Source organism: Corythoichthys intestinalis, chromosome 4 (assembly GCF_030265065.1).
Source record: "Corythoichthys intestinalis isolate RoL2023-P3 chromosome 4, ASM3026506v1, whole genome shotgun sequence".
Taxonomy (NCBI): domain Eukaryota; kingdom Metazoa; phylum Chordata; class Actinopteri; order Syngnathiformes; family Syngnathidae; genus Corythoichthys; species Corythoichthys intestinalis.
Window position 1 is genome coordinate 8381615 of NC_080398.1, and position 16699 is coordinate 8398313.

General features: G+C 45.4%; 1 protein-coding gene across 1 annotated transcript; it reads left to right on the plus strand.

The window, feature by feature from the left end:
* Positions 1 to 5880: 5880 nt before the first annotated feature.
* On the plus strand, positions 5881 to 16699 carry aldh5a1 (aldehyde dehydrogenase 5 family, member A1 (succinate-semialdehyde dehydrogenase)). Its single transcript, XM_057834085.1, has 11 exons — positions 5881 to 6286; positions 7177 to 7260; positions 7550 to 7720; positions 7822 to 7938; positions 9511 to 9654; positions 9717 to 9860; positions 9920 to 10078; positions 10418 to 10581; positions 10767 to 10825; positions 11114 to 16363; positions 16491 to 16699. Exons 1-10 carry the CDS (start codon positions 6023 to 6025, stop codon positions 11323 to 11325), a joined length of 1518 nt encoding a protein of 505 aa, XP_057690068.1. The 5' UTR covers positions 5881 to 6022; the 3' UTR covers positions 11326 to 16363; positions 16491 to 16699.

A 16699-nucleotide genomic window follows, 5' to 3' on the forward strand; every position in this document is an offset into this window, starting at 1 on the left:
CAGCCTGCCATGCAGCCACGCATGTCGGGTGGGCTGAACCGAGGGTTGCCAACTGTCCCTCGAAAAACGGAATCGTCCGGTATTTGGAAACAAAAGTACGTGTCCCTTATTGAGCTTTCAAGGGCCACGCTTTGTCCCTTATCATCATCAAACTCCCAAAATATTGTCTTATTTGTAGAAGGAACCATAGATTTCATAATGTATTGTCGGGGCGCGGTGCCGATTCCTGGGGGGCCTATCTCGGTCAAAGCAAACCGAGTGGAATCGCCGACAAAGAGCTTTTTCCGTTGAACATTCTTGTGAATATACACGTAAATCCTTGAATTCTTTATAGATATGGACACAATAGAGTCTCAAATCTTAGTTAAAATAAAACCAAAAAAACCACGCAGGTAGCATTTATTTTTACGTAAATATTGAAAGTTGTTGTAGCGGCTAATTCCTCCCATTGCTTTTTTTTTTTCTTTTTTTTCCCCCCACAACGTTTCAAAATGCATGCATGGCACGAAAAATACAATAATCTTATCACCTGAACCAATACATATGCACTGCAAAAACCCACCTTCTTAAAATTGAAGAAAATAAAAATCTCTTGTTTACAGTCTAATTCTACTAGAAATAAGTGAAATGATCTGCCAGTGCTTCAAGTCATTTTGACTGAGTTCTTGAAATAAGCTTATTTTCAGCGAGCTATTTTTCTTATAACAGACTTCTTTTAAGCAAAACGTTTGTGTATTTAATCTTAAAAAACTTGTACGTCAGAAATGTTCTTAATTCAATAATACAACTAGCTAACGATAGCACCGATATTGTGGCGATTGTTATGTGTTCCGCCCAGTTGCATTATGGGAGTTGGGGCAACCCCGACCGTGGGTGGCGGTTGCCAGTGTTATATGTTGTTCGTTGTGTTCGATAAAGTGCGCCGTTTCTTGGAGTCGTGCGGTGTATGGGGCACAAGAGCATCTAGTGTGAAATAAAAGTTATCCTCCTGTCATTCTTCCCCACGTCGCTCGCCACTAGCCATGTGGCGGTTACCGGTTTCGAGGTTTACCGTGGTATGAAAACGTCACGGTTTGAAAACCACTAACATTTTCCGTCAGTACGCGGTACGACGGAAAATTTTAGTTTGCTATTTTCGCATTCGCTATTTTGGCGTATCCCAAAAAAGCAGCCAGAAGTGTCTTGGAGCGGTAGCGTTCACCCCTCCCACTCCAGTTGTTGCTGTGTGTGTGTCAGTGACGCTATTCTGCTAGACAGCTAGCGGACCAAAAAAGAAACACTCCAAACACAAGGTGTACTTTTCTTGAATTTATGGAGGTCTCAAATCATAGTAACTGAAATATACAAAATGTATACATTTAGTATTTTTGACACGTGTGAATAGCTTCATTAGCACAAACACAACAGAATGTGAGGAGATTATATCTGAAGTTCGTGTTGGGCCACTCGTGTCTCTCGTAACTTAGCCGGAACGCGCACGGCTAAATAGCCCCGCCCCCCCCCCCCCCCCCCCCCCCCCCCCCAGAACACAACATGCTCCACACAAGTTCTATAGGTGAATTCTGTTAAGATGTAGTGGTCACGACATATGGAGGAAGTCGGCGTGATGTCCCGATGACGTCACCTCGCTTAGCAACGTGTCGCCATTTTGTGAAGGGGGAACGCACAGCTAAACATTCCATAAACAAACGTCTGAAATGAATATATTTCAGGTGTGTTTTGCGTCTTTTTTTCCCTAAAAACGTCTTACACGTGGCTTACTATTATCACGAGTCACTGCCGACAGACGCGAGGAGGCGATGCAATTTAAAATGAGCGTTTATTGGCATACAAAGCTGCCAATACAAAGTCGCAGCTGATAGCTGGATAAACAAAGGAATGGCCTGCAGTGGAGTTCGGAAACATCTACAACTACCTCATAAAGTCACCCAGTAAGTTGACCTTTATCATTCACGTGGAATATGTACTGTGTGGAACTGAGAAAATTGGTAGTATATACGAAGTGATTATTTCTGCCGTAACCGGTAATTCGCCTCCAAGCGTTATTTAGCCGTGAGCACGTCACGGCAAAATAACCAATTCCCACCAGGCCAAAAATATACCGATTGACTAATCGGAGCAGTTCACGGCAAAAGAAAAATAACGCTTTGCGAGTTGCCGGTTACGGTAATAATAACCACTGCCTAGTCTATTGAATCCTAGCAGCTAATTGGGGCAAAAATCAAAGTTTACTCACCAGTAATAAAATGTCGGCTGCAAACATAAATGTGCTTGGATTTAGGTTTCCACAGGCGAAAATAGTCCACGGAAGAGTCTTCTTTTACTGTTCCTCGATGAATTGCTCTCAGCCATTTGTTTCTCCTTTTCTTCTCACGTGGAAGAATGAAGAACTTCAAATGCGGCTCCGAACTCTTCCTTGTGTGACAACCCGCAACACAGCAACTTTTAGTCATTCCGACGGAAAAAAGATCGCAAATAAGACAAAAGTTCAACGCGTTGTATTACAATGCACGACAGAGCAACTGCTTGCGACTTGTCTTTGGCCCCATGGTCAATATGGTGACGCTTTGTTATGGCTGGTGACGTCATTAAATGCCCGGATGTCCGACTGCCTCTATCCATGAACGCCATGAAAAAAACATTTTCCTTTCAAATTCAAAATACAAACTAACTCAAATCTTCCAAAGACGAACTTTAGCCTACTCTTATCTGGGAGAGAAACTTGGTCGACGCTGAAAAACAAGCTTGAAGGAAGGGGAAAAGAATAGCGTCAAAGATGGCGAATAATTGCGACAGATGATCTTGCCCTAAGCGCAAATCCATGTTCGCCGGACAAGAAGTCTCACTCCCAATGTTTTCTTTGAGATGAAACCTTTACACAACAATATTTGCATTTTGACTAACTAATAACTTATGAATTCTTTGTCTTTTTAACACAAAGGCATGACATGTAGACTAGAGTTGACACAATGGCTAAAAATGGTGAAACTTCACTTGAGCCCAAAAAAAAAAAAAAATCGTACAGTATATACATTTTTGATTAAATTTTTTTTTTTTTTTTTTTTAGTGTTTTTACTTTTTTATAGCAATTATTTTTGTTCTTACTCCAATCTTGAGCAGCCTCAGCTGTGGCTAGTCTATGAGTACTATTTATTTTGACTTAAAATGTTATTTTTTGTCCATTAATTTATCTATTTTAACATTACATTCATGGACTAATTTGCAAATATGTTCTGGAAAAAAAAAATCCTTTTCAAGCGAAAAAAAGATTTTTTTAACCCGTACATCTCAAAATAACACATTTTGGAGGTATAATTGCAATACCGTGATACCGCGATATTTTTGCTCAAGGTTATCGTACCATCAAAATCTCATACCGGCACATGCCTACTCGCCACAATATATTCATAGTTAGTGTAGGCATTGAATGTATTTGATGTTGTTTGTGCTGTTTGTGTCTCTCCCTCTTTTCTTTTGTCCCCTTTATAACCCCGTCCTGTTTGCTGCTTTCTCCTAATATACGAGGTACGTTGACTGATCACACTGGGAATATGTCATACTCCCTGTGGCTGACCGCTTGGAATGATGCGACGCGCAGAGGTTTTTGACGGGTGTTCTTTATTTTCCATCATTTCTCATTCTTTAGTTGATGTGAAAACTAGAAAAAGTTTACAAACGTAACACAACGGTGTGCTCTTAAAATACAATTCACAAAACAAACAATAAAACATTTCCATTCACTCCGACCTCCATCTGCCTTCCAAGGGTACTATCTTCAATCGAACCAATTATACATCTTCCGCATTTATATTTGTACCAAACAAATACAATCCAAAAGAATATAAATTCCCGCAGTGATAATAAACCTGGCTATTTCTTTGTGGACTCTCCTACGACGTGACTGCACTGCTTCTCAACAAGTGCAGCGTGCAGAAAAGTTTCCTGACAGGTGTGCGAATTCCTCATGAAGCTAAAACCGGGAGCATGGGGTTGTGTGCGGTGCGCCTTTCAAAATAAACGCAAAAACGGAAGTGCCCGCAAATGAGCACAAACCAACACGCCCTTTACACTACCATGTAATATATCAAAACTGTTCAGAGCAGTCGGACACTTAGATCCCCATTCTCGGTGTCAGGCATCTGAACCGGACAGGTTAAAGAAAAAAAAAAGTTCTTATTTTCAAGAAAAGATATTGTTCACAGCATTATTTGAAAGCATTTTGTTTCTTGATTTAGGTGAAAAATGATCGACTTTTAGGTGTAAAGGCTGAATAAGAATAAACAGTAATGTTGACTGAAAGTAAGTGGAAGTGTCACGTATTAATGTTTCTGCCATTAATGTCTCATCTTCTTGCATGTGTAATATTTCAGCTAGTAATGTTTCATCAGCTAGTAATGTTTCATCATATTGTTTCACACTCATATATCACAAGACCCTTTAGTATGTCGCTCCATACTCATGCATCACAAAGTCCTTTATTATGTCATAAAGAATAACTGAGAAAACTATAAAAGCCTCGAGCAGACAACATCCAGTGTCAGATCGTCAGCGTTCCAGCATACGCTAGCATGTCAACTTGACCTGATTGTTTTCTTTGTCAGCGAGACGCAAATGGGTCCTCTGTCTCGTACATGACAGGAAGAATCCGACCCATTCATCTGTTAACTAACCTTTAAAACTCAACTAAATGATTTGACTAGATTTAAGAAAAATCCGATTAAGACGCTGTAAATTTGCAGTGTGAAAGTATCGGTCAACGCATCCATCATCTAGCCTATAAATGAATTAGGTTCTTAGCCCTGACCGCCGCCGTTCACCCAATCGGTTTAGTCCCTTCCGTTCCCGGCAAAATGTGCACATGCGGGTTATGCTGTTGTATCGTCCTTATCAACATTGAGACCAAACCTACGCCATTGTTTCTTGTTCTCGGTGTTATGTACTTCCTTGATCTAAGTACATGTAAGGCCGAGACTTGAAAGGAACAACACTTCTTTATTCAGTGTGCTTCTCAGCATATATGTCACCGAGACATAACAGAGATTCCTTTTTATACTGTAATACCACACCCACAGGAAGTGCACACTATGGCAACAGCAGCTCGGTGTACTCCATTTTCACTTTTTGTGTTCTGTCAATTGTTACTGCTGAGATTTTTGTATATTGCTCAGGACCTTAAACAAATGATACAATTTTAAATTTAGCAGGACAGATTTAATGCTAGTATATTTTGGATTAAAGATACATTATGAGAACAATTATCAGCAATGTAACTCATATGTACCTAATTGAGTTTTGTGTAAAATTATAACAATAAAATCCATTTTCACATACAAAAAAAATATGAAAGGGTTATGAAAAGCCGGTAATCAGGCCGACTCTACCAATGACGTGTCCCTTGTTATATATATATGGGTTAGGGTTTTATTGAAACTTGCGAATGATGTCGTTGTTGATGATGCGTGGAGACAGTTCGTTACTATGTGAAGGGCTCTTCTTCAATTTGATTTCATCAGATGAAATGTTTGTTTTTCGATCCATTTTTTTCTCATTTTCAATCCTCGCCGGGCCTGCAGATGGATTCGCTCATCGTTGAACGCGTGCGCGCTCTGCTCCTTCGCGTTCTTGCGATTTCTTTCCAGTGGTTGAATTCGAAGAGTCATTGACAAAGAAAAGTTTTTCTCGGCCTGTTCAATTTCCATTGACATCCTCTCATGCTGTCTTCACATGCAATCGGACAATTCTAAGACAGCCAAAAATGACTGACTGTACTGTATGTAGCACTTTAGAAAATGAGTCCCATATTGCCATCTTGTGGCCAAAAAATAGGTCACCCAACACCGATCGAAGCAGCGGGCAGGCGTGCGCGCATGCGCACAAGTGGGGGAACGGCAGCCGAGCTGGCGGTCACGTGAGCCAAACTAGTTGGAACCGACCGGAAGCGGCCCAGTGAATAGCCTCCCTCTCCCCCCTCCCTCCGTCGCCGATTGGCGCCCCCCTATTCCGGCCGGCCGCAGGTGCGACGATGACGACGACGAGGAGGAGATTGCTGGAGACGATGCGGGTCGCGGTCCGCCGCCGCTTCAGTTTGGACGCTAGCGCACCGCTGGTACGCACGCGGGCCTACGTGGACGGCCGATGGGTGCGCGCGCCGGACGACTTCCCCGTGCTGGATCCCGGCGCCGGAACCGAGATCGCGCGCGTTGCCGATTGCGGGCCGGAAGAGGCCAAACGAGCCGTGGACGCCGCCCACGAAGCTTTCCGCCAATGGAAGGACGTTACGGCGAAGGTGAGCCCGCGAGCCAAAAGAGAAAAAGTCTTACTACGTCCCGCCCGTCGAGTTTTCTCATACAGACACTCGCGTGCGCGTGCTGGAATTTCTAGCCATTTCTTCCCGAGGACAGTCTTAATTGTTTGGAGGATGGACCCGAACTGTAACATGGGCTTTATTGTGGTGACATTTTGACGAGTGCGAACCTCCACCCGATTTCTAGATTACACAGTAGTCTAGGGATATCAAGGCAGGGGCGCTGGATGTCACTCACAGCATGGAGTGCTTAGGATCTTTAGTTTTTCCCCATCCAAAAACAGCCAAATTTGTCATGCCTGTGCGCTTTCTCCATACAAGGCATGCACAATGGCAGCACAGTACACACACACACGCATGCCGGATAGTCGACGACAAAGACGGCATTCTATTTCACCTGCAGTGTGTGTTGGAGTTTTTGTAATGGAAATAAAAGTGCCCGTGTATTATAATGCCATCCCCCGCGGCTAGAGCAATGACACACAAACACATATGAAAAGTAAAAGGTCCAATAAGCCTCGGTTTAACACCCCCATTTCACAAATCGCACCACAATTTCATTGTACAACTGTATAAGGACAATAAAGGCCTATTCTATTATTCAACGTGACCCATCCCCAAGTTGTTAAAAAAGTTTTCAACACCTATTCAATTCCCAAAGTTACACTATTGTTTCAATATGTTTTATGTGTTTCAAAAAAAAAAAACCACTACCCTCAGCACCCCACTTCCAGCGCCACTGCATGAAGGAACTTTTTATGAATCGCAGAGCATATTTTAGGCACGATGCTGGTTAACAATGTCTTGGGCTCGTAAATAGGTTGTTTTTGGTCTCCGCAGGATCGTAAATAGGTTGTTTTTGGTCTCCGCAGGAGCGCAGCGCGGTGCTGAGGAAGTGGGCCAACCTGATGGATGAGCACAAAGAGGACCTGGCCAGAATCATCACCTTGGAGAGCGTCAGACCCACTGCTCTTTTATTAGCGCCGGCCGGATCTCGGCTCCGTCTTAAGACCGCGTAATCGTAGTACAAGCGTGACGTTCGTATGATTCGCGCGTGCCGTTAGCGCAACAGTTATTAAGATAAACTATTATTAGTCCCGCATCGGGGACATTTTTAAGAAACGTGAAGTCAACGTGAAACGAAGCCGTCGTACGAAGGACGTTATGCCGCGATGTTAGCTTTTTTTCCTCGGCGCGCGGTTCATCCACCCTGAGTGAGCGTGAGGTCTGCGTGTGGCCTTCCAGGGCAAGCCCGTGAAAGAGTCGCTGGGGGAGGTGTCTTATTCGGCGTCCTTCCTAGACTGGTTTTCAGAAGAGGCGCGTCGGGTGTACGGCGACGTGGTGCCTTCGCCCTTCGCGAACCGCAAGATCCTCCTCCTCAAACAGCCGGTGGGCGTGGCCTCCATCATCACTCCGGTGAGCGTTTGGCCGACCCGTCCGGTCCGGTCCCGTCCCGTCCCGTCCCGTCCCGTCCCGTCCGGTCCGGGCAATGACCGTGCGGCGCCTTTGTGTCCTAGTGGAACTTCCCCAGTGCCATGATAACCAGGAAGGCCGGTGCCGCGCTGGCCGCCGGATGCGCCGTGGTGGTCAAACCGGCGGAGGACACGCCCCTTTCTGCCCTGGCCCTGGCCGAGGTCAGACACCGAACGACACGCGCACGCGTGACTTGGCTAATGTTGGTACCGTATTTTTTGGACTATAAGTCGCACCGGTCCAAAAATGAACAACGAAAATGAAAAAAACATTTAAGTCGCACCGGCATATAAGTCTCATTTTTGGGGGAAATTGATTTATTGGCTAGAATCCAGCACCTGGAACAGACATGTCATCTTGAAAGGCAATTTAAAATAAAAATACAATAGAGAACAACAGGTTGAATAAGTGTACGATATGCTAACATTACATGACTCTTAAACAACGAACTGAGAACGTGCCTGGAATGGTAATGTAACATAGCTATTAAGAGTTATTCGGATCATTATAGCATAAAGAACATGCTACCAAGCAACAATAATATAATAACGTGTAAACCATTTCACACTTAAAGGGATCCTCTATTTTTAAGACAAGTAATTCTGAAAAGATACATGTTAGTATGAGTTATAATAATTTGATATTAAAACCCCTCTTAATCGGATCCAGAAAATAGACGGATCCCTTACTTGACTGAGGATCCAGGAAAAATGTTCGGGCGCCAGTTGTAACGCGTGGTGGGCAGGATACGTGCATACAGGGACCAAAAAGGGGGAGAAGCTTCCACTTATGCACCTTAATTCACTAAAAATAATCATTCCAATTTGACCACTCACTTCACTCCCCTTGTTTCCATTTGAGTGGAAATTGCACCCAAAAGCAGCACATGGTGGCATTTTATTTGGCGAGTTTAGGCAGCAATAAGCAATTGTTGAACACGCTACACATTTGGAAAGATCCCAATGACGTCATCACTGCGAGCCCGCAAACCATGGCGCCAACTAACGGTCAAAATATGGACTAAATATTCTAAAATATTGCCATTGATTTAACAATTTATGTGTTTCTAACAACATATTTTAGTACAAGAGAACAATTGTGGTTTATTAGAGCCTACATGTATTGAAGTTAGAGGATCACTTTAAGTCACTCCAGGCTACTCACCCTCTGCCAAACTATGGTGAAAAGTAAAAACTGCGACATCTAGTCCAAAAAATACGGTACTAGTCCAGGTCAGGATGAGACCTAATTCAATTCCCAGTCAAGGTATCGCATTGATCCAGATTTACAGTATATGATCTCATCTAGTCCGGTTGAGTTCAGAACTAGAACTATCAGTAGTTCCAATTAAGTACTATTTCCAGTCCACTGTTGGTTGAATAATACATTCAGGAGTTTGCATTTTCAGCCGGGTACTCCTCCACATCCATCCCAAATAGGTCCCAAAAATGCACGGTAGGCTGCTGCAACACTCTAAATTGTCCCTAAATAAGTGCCTGTCTCCCCGTGCCCTGCATTTGGCTGGCAACTGATTCAGGGTGTACCCCGCCTAGCCTACTGCCCATAGTTAGCCGAGATAGGCTCCAGCACCCTCGTGAGGATAAGCGGCTCAGAAAATGAAGTTTCCGATAAATGTTGCTCTTTTCCGGCTATGGGCTCATACCGGCCGAGAAAGTCAAAGAACTTCATCGTCCGGCGATTTTGGCGTCTCACGTTGCGATTTGCCTCGCCAGCTGTCGCACCAGGCGGGCGTTCCCGCCGGCGTCTTCAATGTGGTCCCCTGCTCCAGAGAACGGACCCCCTCGGTGGGGCGCGTCCTGTGCACCGACCCTTTGGTGGCAAAGATCTCATTCACGGGCTCCACCGCCACCGGCAAGGCAAGGCCGCCCCGAACCCGGGCCAGCCCGCCGTTCTTCACTAACAGGCGCCGCGTTGTCAGGTTTTGCTGAAAATGGCCGCCGACACCGTCAAGAAGGTTTCCATGGAGTTGGGGGGCCACGCCCCTTTCATCGTGTTCGACAGCGCCGACGTGGATGAGGCGGTGCGAGGGGCTATGGCCTCCAAGTTCAGGAACTCTGGGCAGGTGAGCGCCCGACGGCGCCGGAGGTTCGGCGACGTGACTCTTCCGCGTTTGGCCCCCAGACGTGCGTGTGCTCCAACCGCTTCCTGGTGCAGAGCTCTGTCTACGACAGCTTCTTGGCCAAGTTGGGCGCCGCCATGGACCGCGAGCTCAAGGTGGGACACGGCAGCAAACCGGACTCCACGCAGGGGCCGCTCATCAACGGCAGGGCGGCGGAGAAGGTCGGTCGCGCTACCCCGGAGTTAGCCTACAGCAGGGGTCTCCGAACTATTACACGTAGGGCCGCAGTGGGTGCAGGATTTCGGTCCGAAAAAACAATTTTCACCAATCCGGTGTTTTACAAGGGTAAATCAGTCGATTGCAGGCAGGTTTTAGCAGAAACCTCATCAGTTAAACTGTCTGAGCTCGATCGGTAGGAACAAAAACCGCGACCCGCAGCGGCCCTGTTGGACCGTTTTGGAGACCCCTGGCCTACAGAGTCGGGGGACCGACACCAAGTAGCCCGACCGTATCTGATTTCTTTTTCACCTTCCCCGTTCTTCCCGACGCCCACCCGCCAGGTCGTCCACCAGGTGGAGGACGCGCTCTCTCGGGGGGCCCGGCTCCTCCGGGGCGGCCGCCGTCTTGGCGGCTCCTTCGTCGCGCCCACGCTGCTGGCGGACGTCAGCGTCGACATGTTGTGCATGCGAGAGGAAACCTTCGGGCCCCTGGTGCCCGTAGTCAGGTGAGCGAAGCTCCCCTCGGGCCCGTGCCGGGCGGGGGAAGTATTTCCGCCGCGCCGTCTCCATCTTACCCCGGGTCAGACGCCGTCCTCGCCCGTTTCGTCCGTCGTGAATCCCGAGGCGTCGCCGGGGACGGGATGTCGTATCTGTGAAGGACTCATTTACATTTGTGGTGTTCCGTGCGCAGGTTTGAGACGGAACAGGAAGCGCTCGCTATCGCCAACTCGTCCCGAGTGGGCCTGGCAGGTGAGTGTCCAACACAAAACCTATACACCCTCGTTCACTGGGAAACTTGTTTTCCATACTACTATAATCTCATCTAGTCCAGTTTTTTACTCTAGTCCGTTACCCGCTTCTAGTAGTTTTGTTCAAACCTAGCGCCACGTGTGTTACTTCCACGTCGAGACCGATCGGTGCTAGTCGTAGGCCGGCGCTCGCTTGCCCTGGTGCGCTTTAATCTACTTGAGAGCGGTTGACTATTTTCTGTAGCTTTTGGCCATCCGGCGCTTGACGCTTTGCGTGTCGCCGGCTTAGGTTATTTCTACTCGTCGGACGTGTCTCAGATCTGGCGAGTGGCCGAGGCCTTGGAGGTGGGTCTGGTGGGAGTCAACGAGGGTCTGGTATCTACCGCCGAGGCCAGCTTCGGGGGCGTCAAGGAGTCCGGTCTGGGCGTCGAGGGCTCCAAGTACGGCGTGGACGAGTACCTCCACCTCAAGTACGTCTGCATGGGCGGCTTGGCCGGCTAGCGCGGCGGGGGTTCCCTGTGCTGAGGTGCCATCTGTTAGGGTGCGCTAACACTAATGAACCCTAGTTAGACCCATTTGACCTACTTAGCTTCATGTCATTTCAACCGATCGGCGGTGGCGACCTACTTCATTCTTTCCTTGCCGGCCCTGCATCAAAAGGAATCCAAAGCACAAATAGGGAAAGGTGGAGTTGATTTTTCTAACACGAATAGAACAGGCCGTGTCCCCATCAACGTCATAACGATGGTGATCGCGTGAATGATGTCATCCTTGAGTTTTAGTGATACTGCATGTCAATGAGTTTGTTGTCTCAAGGAAAATAATTTTGTATTGTTAAGAGATGAAGTAAACAATAAAATGTTTCCACCAATCGGCACATTGTGAGCCAGCCGGTCGGTCGGTCGGTCCTTGAAAATCCAAAGCTCTTGGCCGAGGGAGGGACACCATCCCTGACTGACCGCAGCCCAAATTGCTTCCGGGACGGGACAGCACGGCGACCGCTTCTTTCCAAACGGATGACGACAGCGGCGGGCTCTGGCCAGCGAATGCGCCGACTGATGTGGGAGCGGCGCTCCATCCTTCTCGTCCGCGGCATTTGTGCTGAATTTCTTCACATGTTGACATGGATCTTGGCTTGGCTGACAGCATTAACATCTGAACAGTGCCTTCCTTTAAAAGCAAAAATCACCTGCGTGTCAAGAGCGACTTTTTCTAGTAGTCATGGAGTAGAGAGGTACTTGGTGCAAAGCAGTCACTCGTCTAAAAGGCAGTTTGGTTGGCGGGCGGGTGGGCCACATTCATGGCAATAAGTACATGCAGTTATATCGTCTCTACCAATGCTGAGTGCAACCGTACGCCCTACCTTGAAATGACAACAATGTGACACAAAACAAACTCATTGCCGCCCACTGACAGCGATAAATGTCCAAATCACTTATGCTCATTTTTTTGCGTGCCATTGACACCGCTAGACATCTAACGGAACGTCTAGCGCCATCGGTGGCAGCCAAGCGAGTTAACACATTTGTCAGGCACGAACGAGATTGGGGACGGGACATTCATAAGACCAAACGGATCGGGTGAATGTGTACCATATTTCTCTAGAATATCAACGTGATGAATTGATAGGCTAAATGATCAATGCAAAGGAAATCCGTATTGACTTTTATACGTATTGGTTCAGACGACACACCGGTTTTCAAATACTACTAAAGAAACATTTCGGAAACTTCCACAATAAATGTCTGGATTTTAGGAGCAAACTGAAATGGCAATATTTCAACATAACTTGAATTATATTCACGTACTCAATAAATACAAACTTGTTAATAATCTCTTAACTATCCAGAAATGCCAAAAATGAACATTTCTTGCTCCTAAGACCACGTAACATTATCTATGTTTTTTTTTTTTTTTTAAATGGAGCCATCCTTTGGGTAAAACACCACTGTTTTTGTCCACAAGCATAGCTAAGCTCACAGTGGCGCCTCCACAAATTGATCCTAGGGGTGGCCAGACGGGGCCACTTCAAATCTTGGGGTGGCACACCAAAACTAAAAGCCATCATTTCAGGTTTTTATTATGTTATTGCAGTAAAAGGCCAGAAGAGAACTATCAGAAAGACTTAAGGACACGCCTAGTTAGGGATGGGAATTGAGAAGATTTTTACGATTCCGATTCGATTATCGATATTGCTTAACGATTCGATTCTTTATCGATTCTTATTTGGACTAAGGGACTGTATGAGGTTCTGGGTTCAATATGTTTTATGGTTCATTTGCCTCGGGGTGTCGGTTAGAACACAAGGAGCGGAGAGTGGAGTTGGTCTTTGGCACTTTTAATCCAACTTGGCAACAGGCACAACTATTTACAGGCAATGGCACTTCATATGAGAATCACTCAATGAGCTGGTGGGAGCATGCGTGGAAAGACGTTGATGTATTTGTATGCGTGTGAAAGACTGGAATGTGTGGATATATGTGTGGTTTGGAAAGAAAATAAAATTAGTGCTGATGCAATAAACAATGCAAATTGACTGTAACGCAGTCAATACCACACATTCGTGACTCGCAGTGTAATGAACACAAGGGGGGGGGGGGGCACAACCCGGAAGCACGCTGCGTGCACATGCGATCAACATGGCCATAAATGTGGCCAAAACTATGCACTGGACACTCATGGATGTAGAACATCATCTTAAGATGCTAAACTAACACATTCCCTCTTAACACAAATGTGCAATGCGAATGTAATGTAAACAACGCTACACTACATTATCACTCGCTGGCGACACCTTCTGGTATACTTGGTGGGTGATTTAACTGTGAGCATTCATGTCATACGCTCTTACTTGTCAGTGTGTATTTTGCATAAAGTCAGTGATGTCGATTGGACTGTTTGGAATCTTCAAGAGAATCGTTAGATAATCTGTCAAAGGATTCCATGGAATTGATTCCCATCCCTACACCTAGTGATATACTTTGGTGTATTGTGCTACTTACTAATTATTTAATGTGCATAGTCCACAACAGTACAGTCAACATTTTGAGTTCCACAGCTACTACAATCTGACATTATACTGCAGCGCCGCTTGAAGTCACTCACAGCTTTTTTAGTTTTCCCCATCCAAGAAGAGCCGTTTTGGTCCAAATTTGTCACGATTGCGCATTTTCTCCATACATGCTGGATAGTTTACGTACTACTACTAGGCTACTACAGAGGCAACGTTCTATTACAGTGTGTGTTGGAGTTTTTGTATTGGAAATAAAAGCGCCCGTGTACTATAATGCAATTCCCTGCAGCTAGACGGCAATGACACATGAACACATTTGAAAAATAAAAGGTCCAATAAGCCTCGGTTTAACACCAGGGGGTGCTGCAGCACCCTCAACACCCCACTTCTCGTGTCACTGTTATACTGACCACTGGGGTGGCCAGTAGGGTGGCCTAGAAATTTATAGGGGGGGCCGTGGCCACCCCCTAGTGGTGCCATTGTAAACTTGCTGTAAAATGTCAGCGTAGGCTGCAAATATATTTGCTTCATAAATAGTGTAGATAATAAATACAAGTCCTCAACCAGTTAAACGTGTGTTGGATGGGAAAAAATGGACTGACTCATTCAGCAAGTGAAAAGGGCTCAAGTCCGAACATCATGAAAACAATTCACTTAATAATGGTAGGGTCAATTCTGTCTTTACAACATATGGGAAGACAATCTTTAACTCAAGTCATTATATCATGAAAATAAGGTTGCTTAAAAGTTGATTTTCAGCATCCTGTATTTATATATGTTTGATTTTTTCCTATTGATTTTTGGGGCACATGCGGGTGACTTCCTGTTGATTTTGTTTCACTTCCCGTTCATTTGGGGGCATTTTTCTAGTCACTTCCTTGTCAACTCTTTGCCTGCCACAGCTGGCGCCATTTTGACCAGGGGGCAATGGCTGCGTTCCAATCACGGTTTGAGTTGCCCTCACCACTTTCTATGACGTCACACGGAGGCCACTTGGAGGGCGGAGGGAAAATGGGCAGAGGGCAAGCCGACGGCTGCGTTCCAATCACGGTTTGAGTTGCCATAAGCGCTTGCTATGACGTCACACGGAGGCCACTCGGAGGGCGGAGGAGGGGGAGCGAAAGACGTCAATGGAACACACCTGCCCTCGTTCACTCACAGGCAAGAAAATCATGAAACAACCACAAGGTTTTGGAGTAGCGCTATACTGCCAATTCCAAATCAGTGGCGCCTCCAGAAATTCTTCATCGGGGTGGCCAAATGGGGCCACTTAAAACCTTGAGGTGGCACACCCAAAAATTAAAGCCATAATTTCAGGTTTTTACTATGTTGTAGTAGTAAACAGCCCAGTAGAAAAACTGTCAGATTGACTTAAGGACACACCTACTGATATACTTTTGTTGATTGTGTTATATTGTTTTTTGTACACTATTATATTGTGTTAATGTGCATAGTCCATAATACTCTAGTCAACATTTTGAGTTCCGCAGCTACTACAATCTAACATTACACTGGCGCGTGGGTGGCCAACAAATTCATTGGGGGGAGCCGTGGCCAGGCCTGGCCACCCCCTGGTGGCACCATTATTCTACATCGCACAAAATGCACGGCGACTAATGTCAATAAGCCAGAGACATATTCCGTGCTTGATGGCAATACGTCGGTACCTGGGAATTGTCAAATGATTAGTTTTGTATCAAATTTTATTTGGGCAATTCTTTATTTACGGTATTTGTCGATACCTTATAATTTGTAGACAAATTTGTTGTTTAAATGCATTTAACCTATTTGAAGTTTGGTTTAAGTCCCTCCCACTGCCATTTGATTGACCGACCATTCCTTTCATTTAAAGCAAAATAGAAAAGATAAGCGAAATAGAAACAATGAAAAAAAATGGTTTCCCCCCCCTTTTTTTTTTTACGGCAAAAGTGAAAGTCAATAAAAAAGTGACTTTATTATTATTTATTCATTTATTTGTCTTTATATTTATCATTCATGTGTTTTTTTTTCATTTAGGCACTATTGTGATTCCATACATTTTGCCATAACTGCCACATACAGTCAGATTTTTTAATTTTTATTTCTTAACAGCAATGATGATTTTTACAATTCGAAAAGCAGTTTGGTATAGCATTCCAACACCGTGCTGGCCGCTTAATTAATAGGGAATGGGACGTACTACGTCATTGTTTGGACGCGCCTCCATGCTGGCAATATGATTCACTTCCGGGCCGGCAGACTCAGTGCGGATTGTAACGTGTGGTCGTGCTAAGCTAACTCTTTCGGTGTTTTAGAAAGAAATTATGGGTGTGTATTGTTGTGTTACCGGGTGCAACAGCTTCTCCTACGACTAAAAAAAGGGCGAGGAGAACTGGACTCACTTTTCACCGTTTTCCTGCATGGAGGACCAAATATCAGATCACGAAGGCACGACGGGTGGCTGGGGCGCAGCGGTTCGTTGGAAAAGCATTTCTCTTGATCATATTTCTGCTGGAATGAGAGTGTATTCCCCTCATCTCTACTCTTGTAAGTTGAACGATTTATCCGTTTTGGTTTCAAGACGTTTTTTTTTGTTTTCTTTACTGTTGTGTAAATCTGCCTCGGTAGCAATGCTAACCTTCTCCTCCTCCTCACCTACCTGTTGTGTTACTAGGAAAACCTGCATATGAAATGCTGACAACACATCCCGATTGGTCACCATATCTCTTCTTGGGTTATTCTGAGGTCAAGCGCACCACATCGGAGCATTATGAGAGGTTGGAAAGGCGAAGAGTGCACGCTGAAACTTCAGTTTGCTCTGCTCTTACAAACACGATCCCAAGTGTTGTTGTGAAAAGTCAATAAAATATGAATACCAAAACA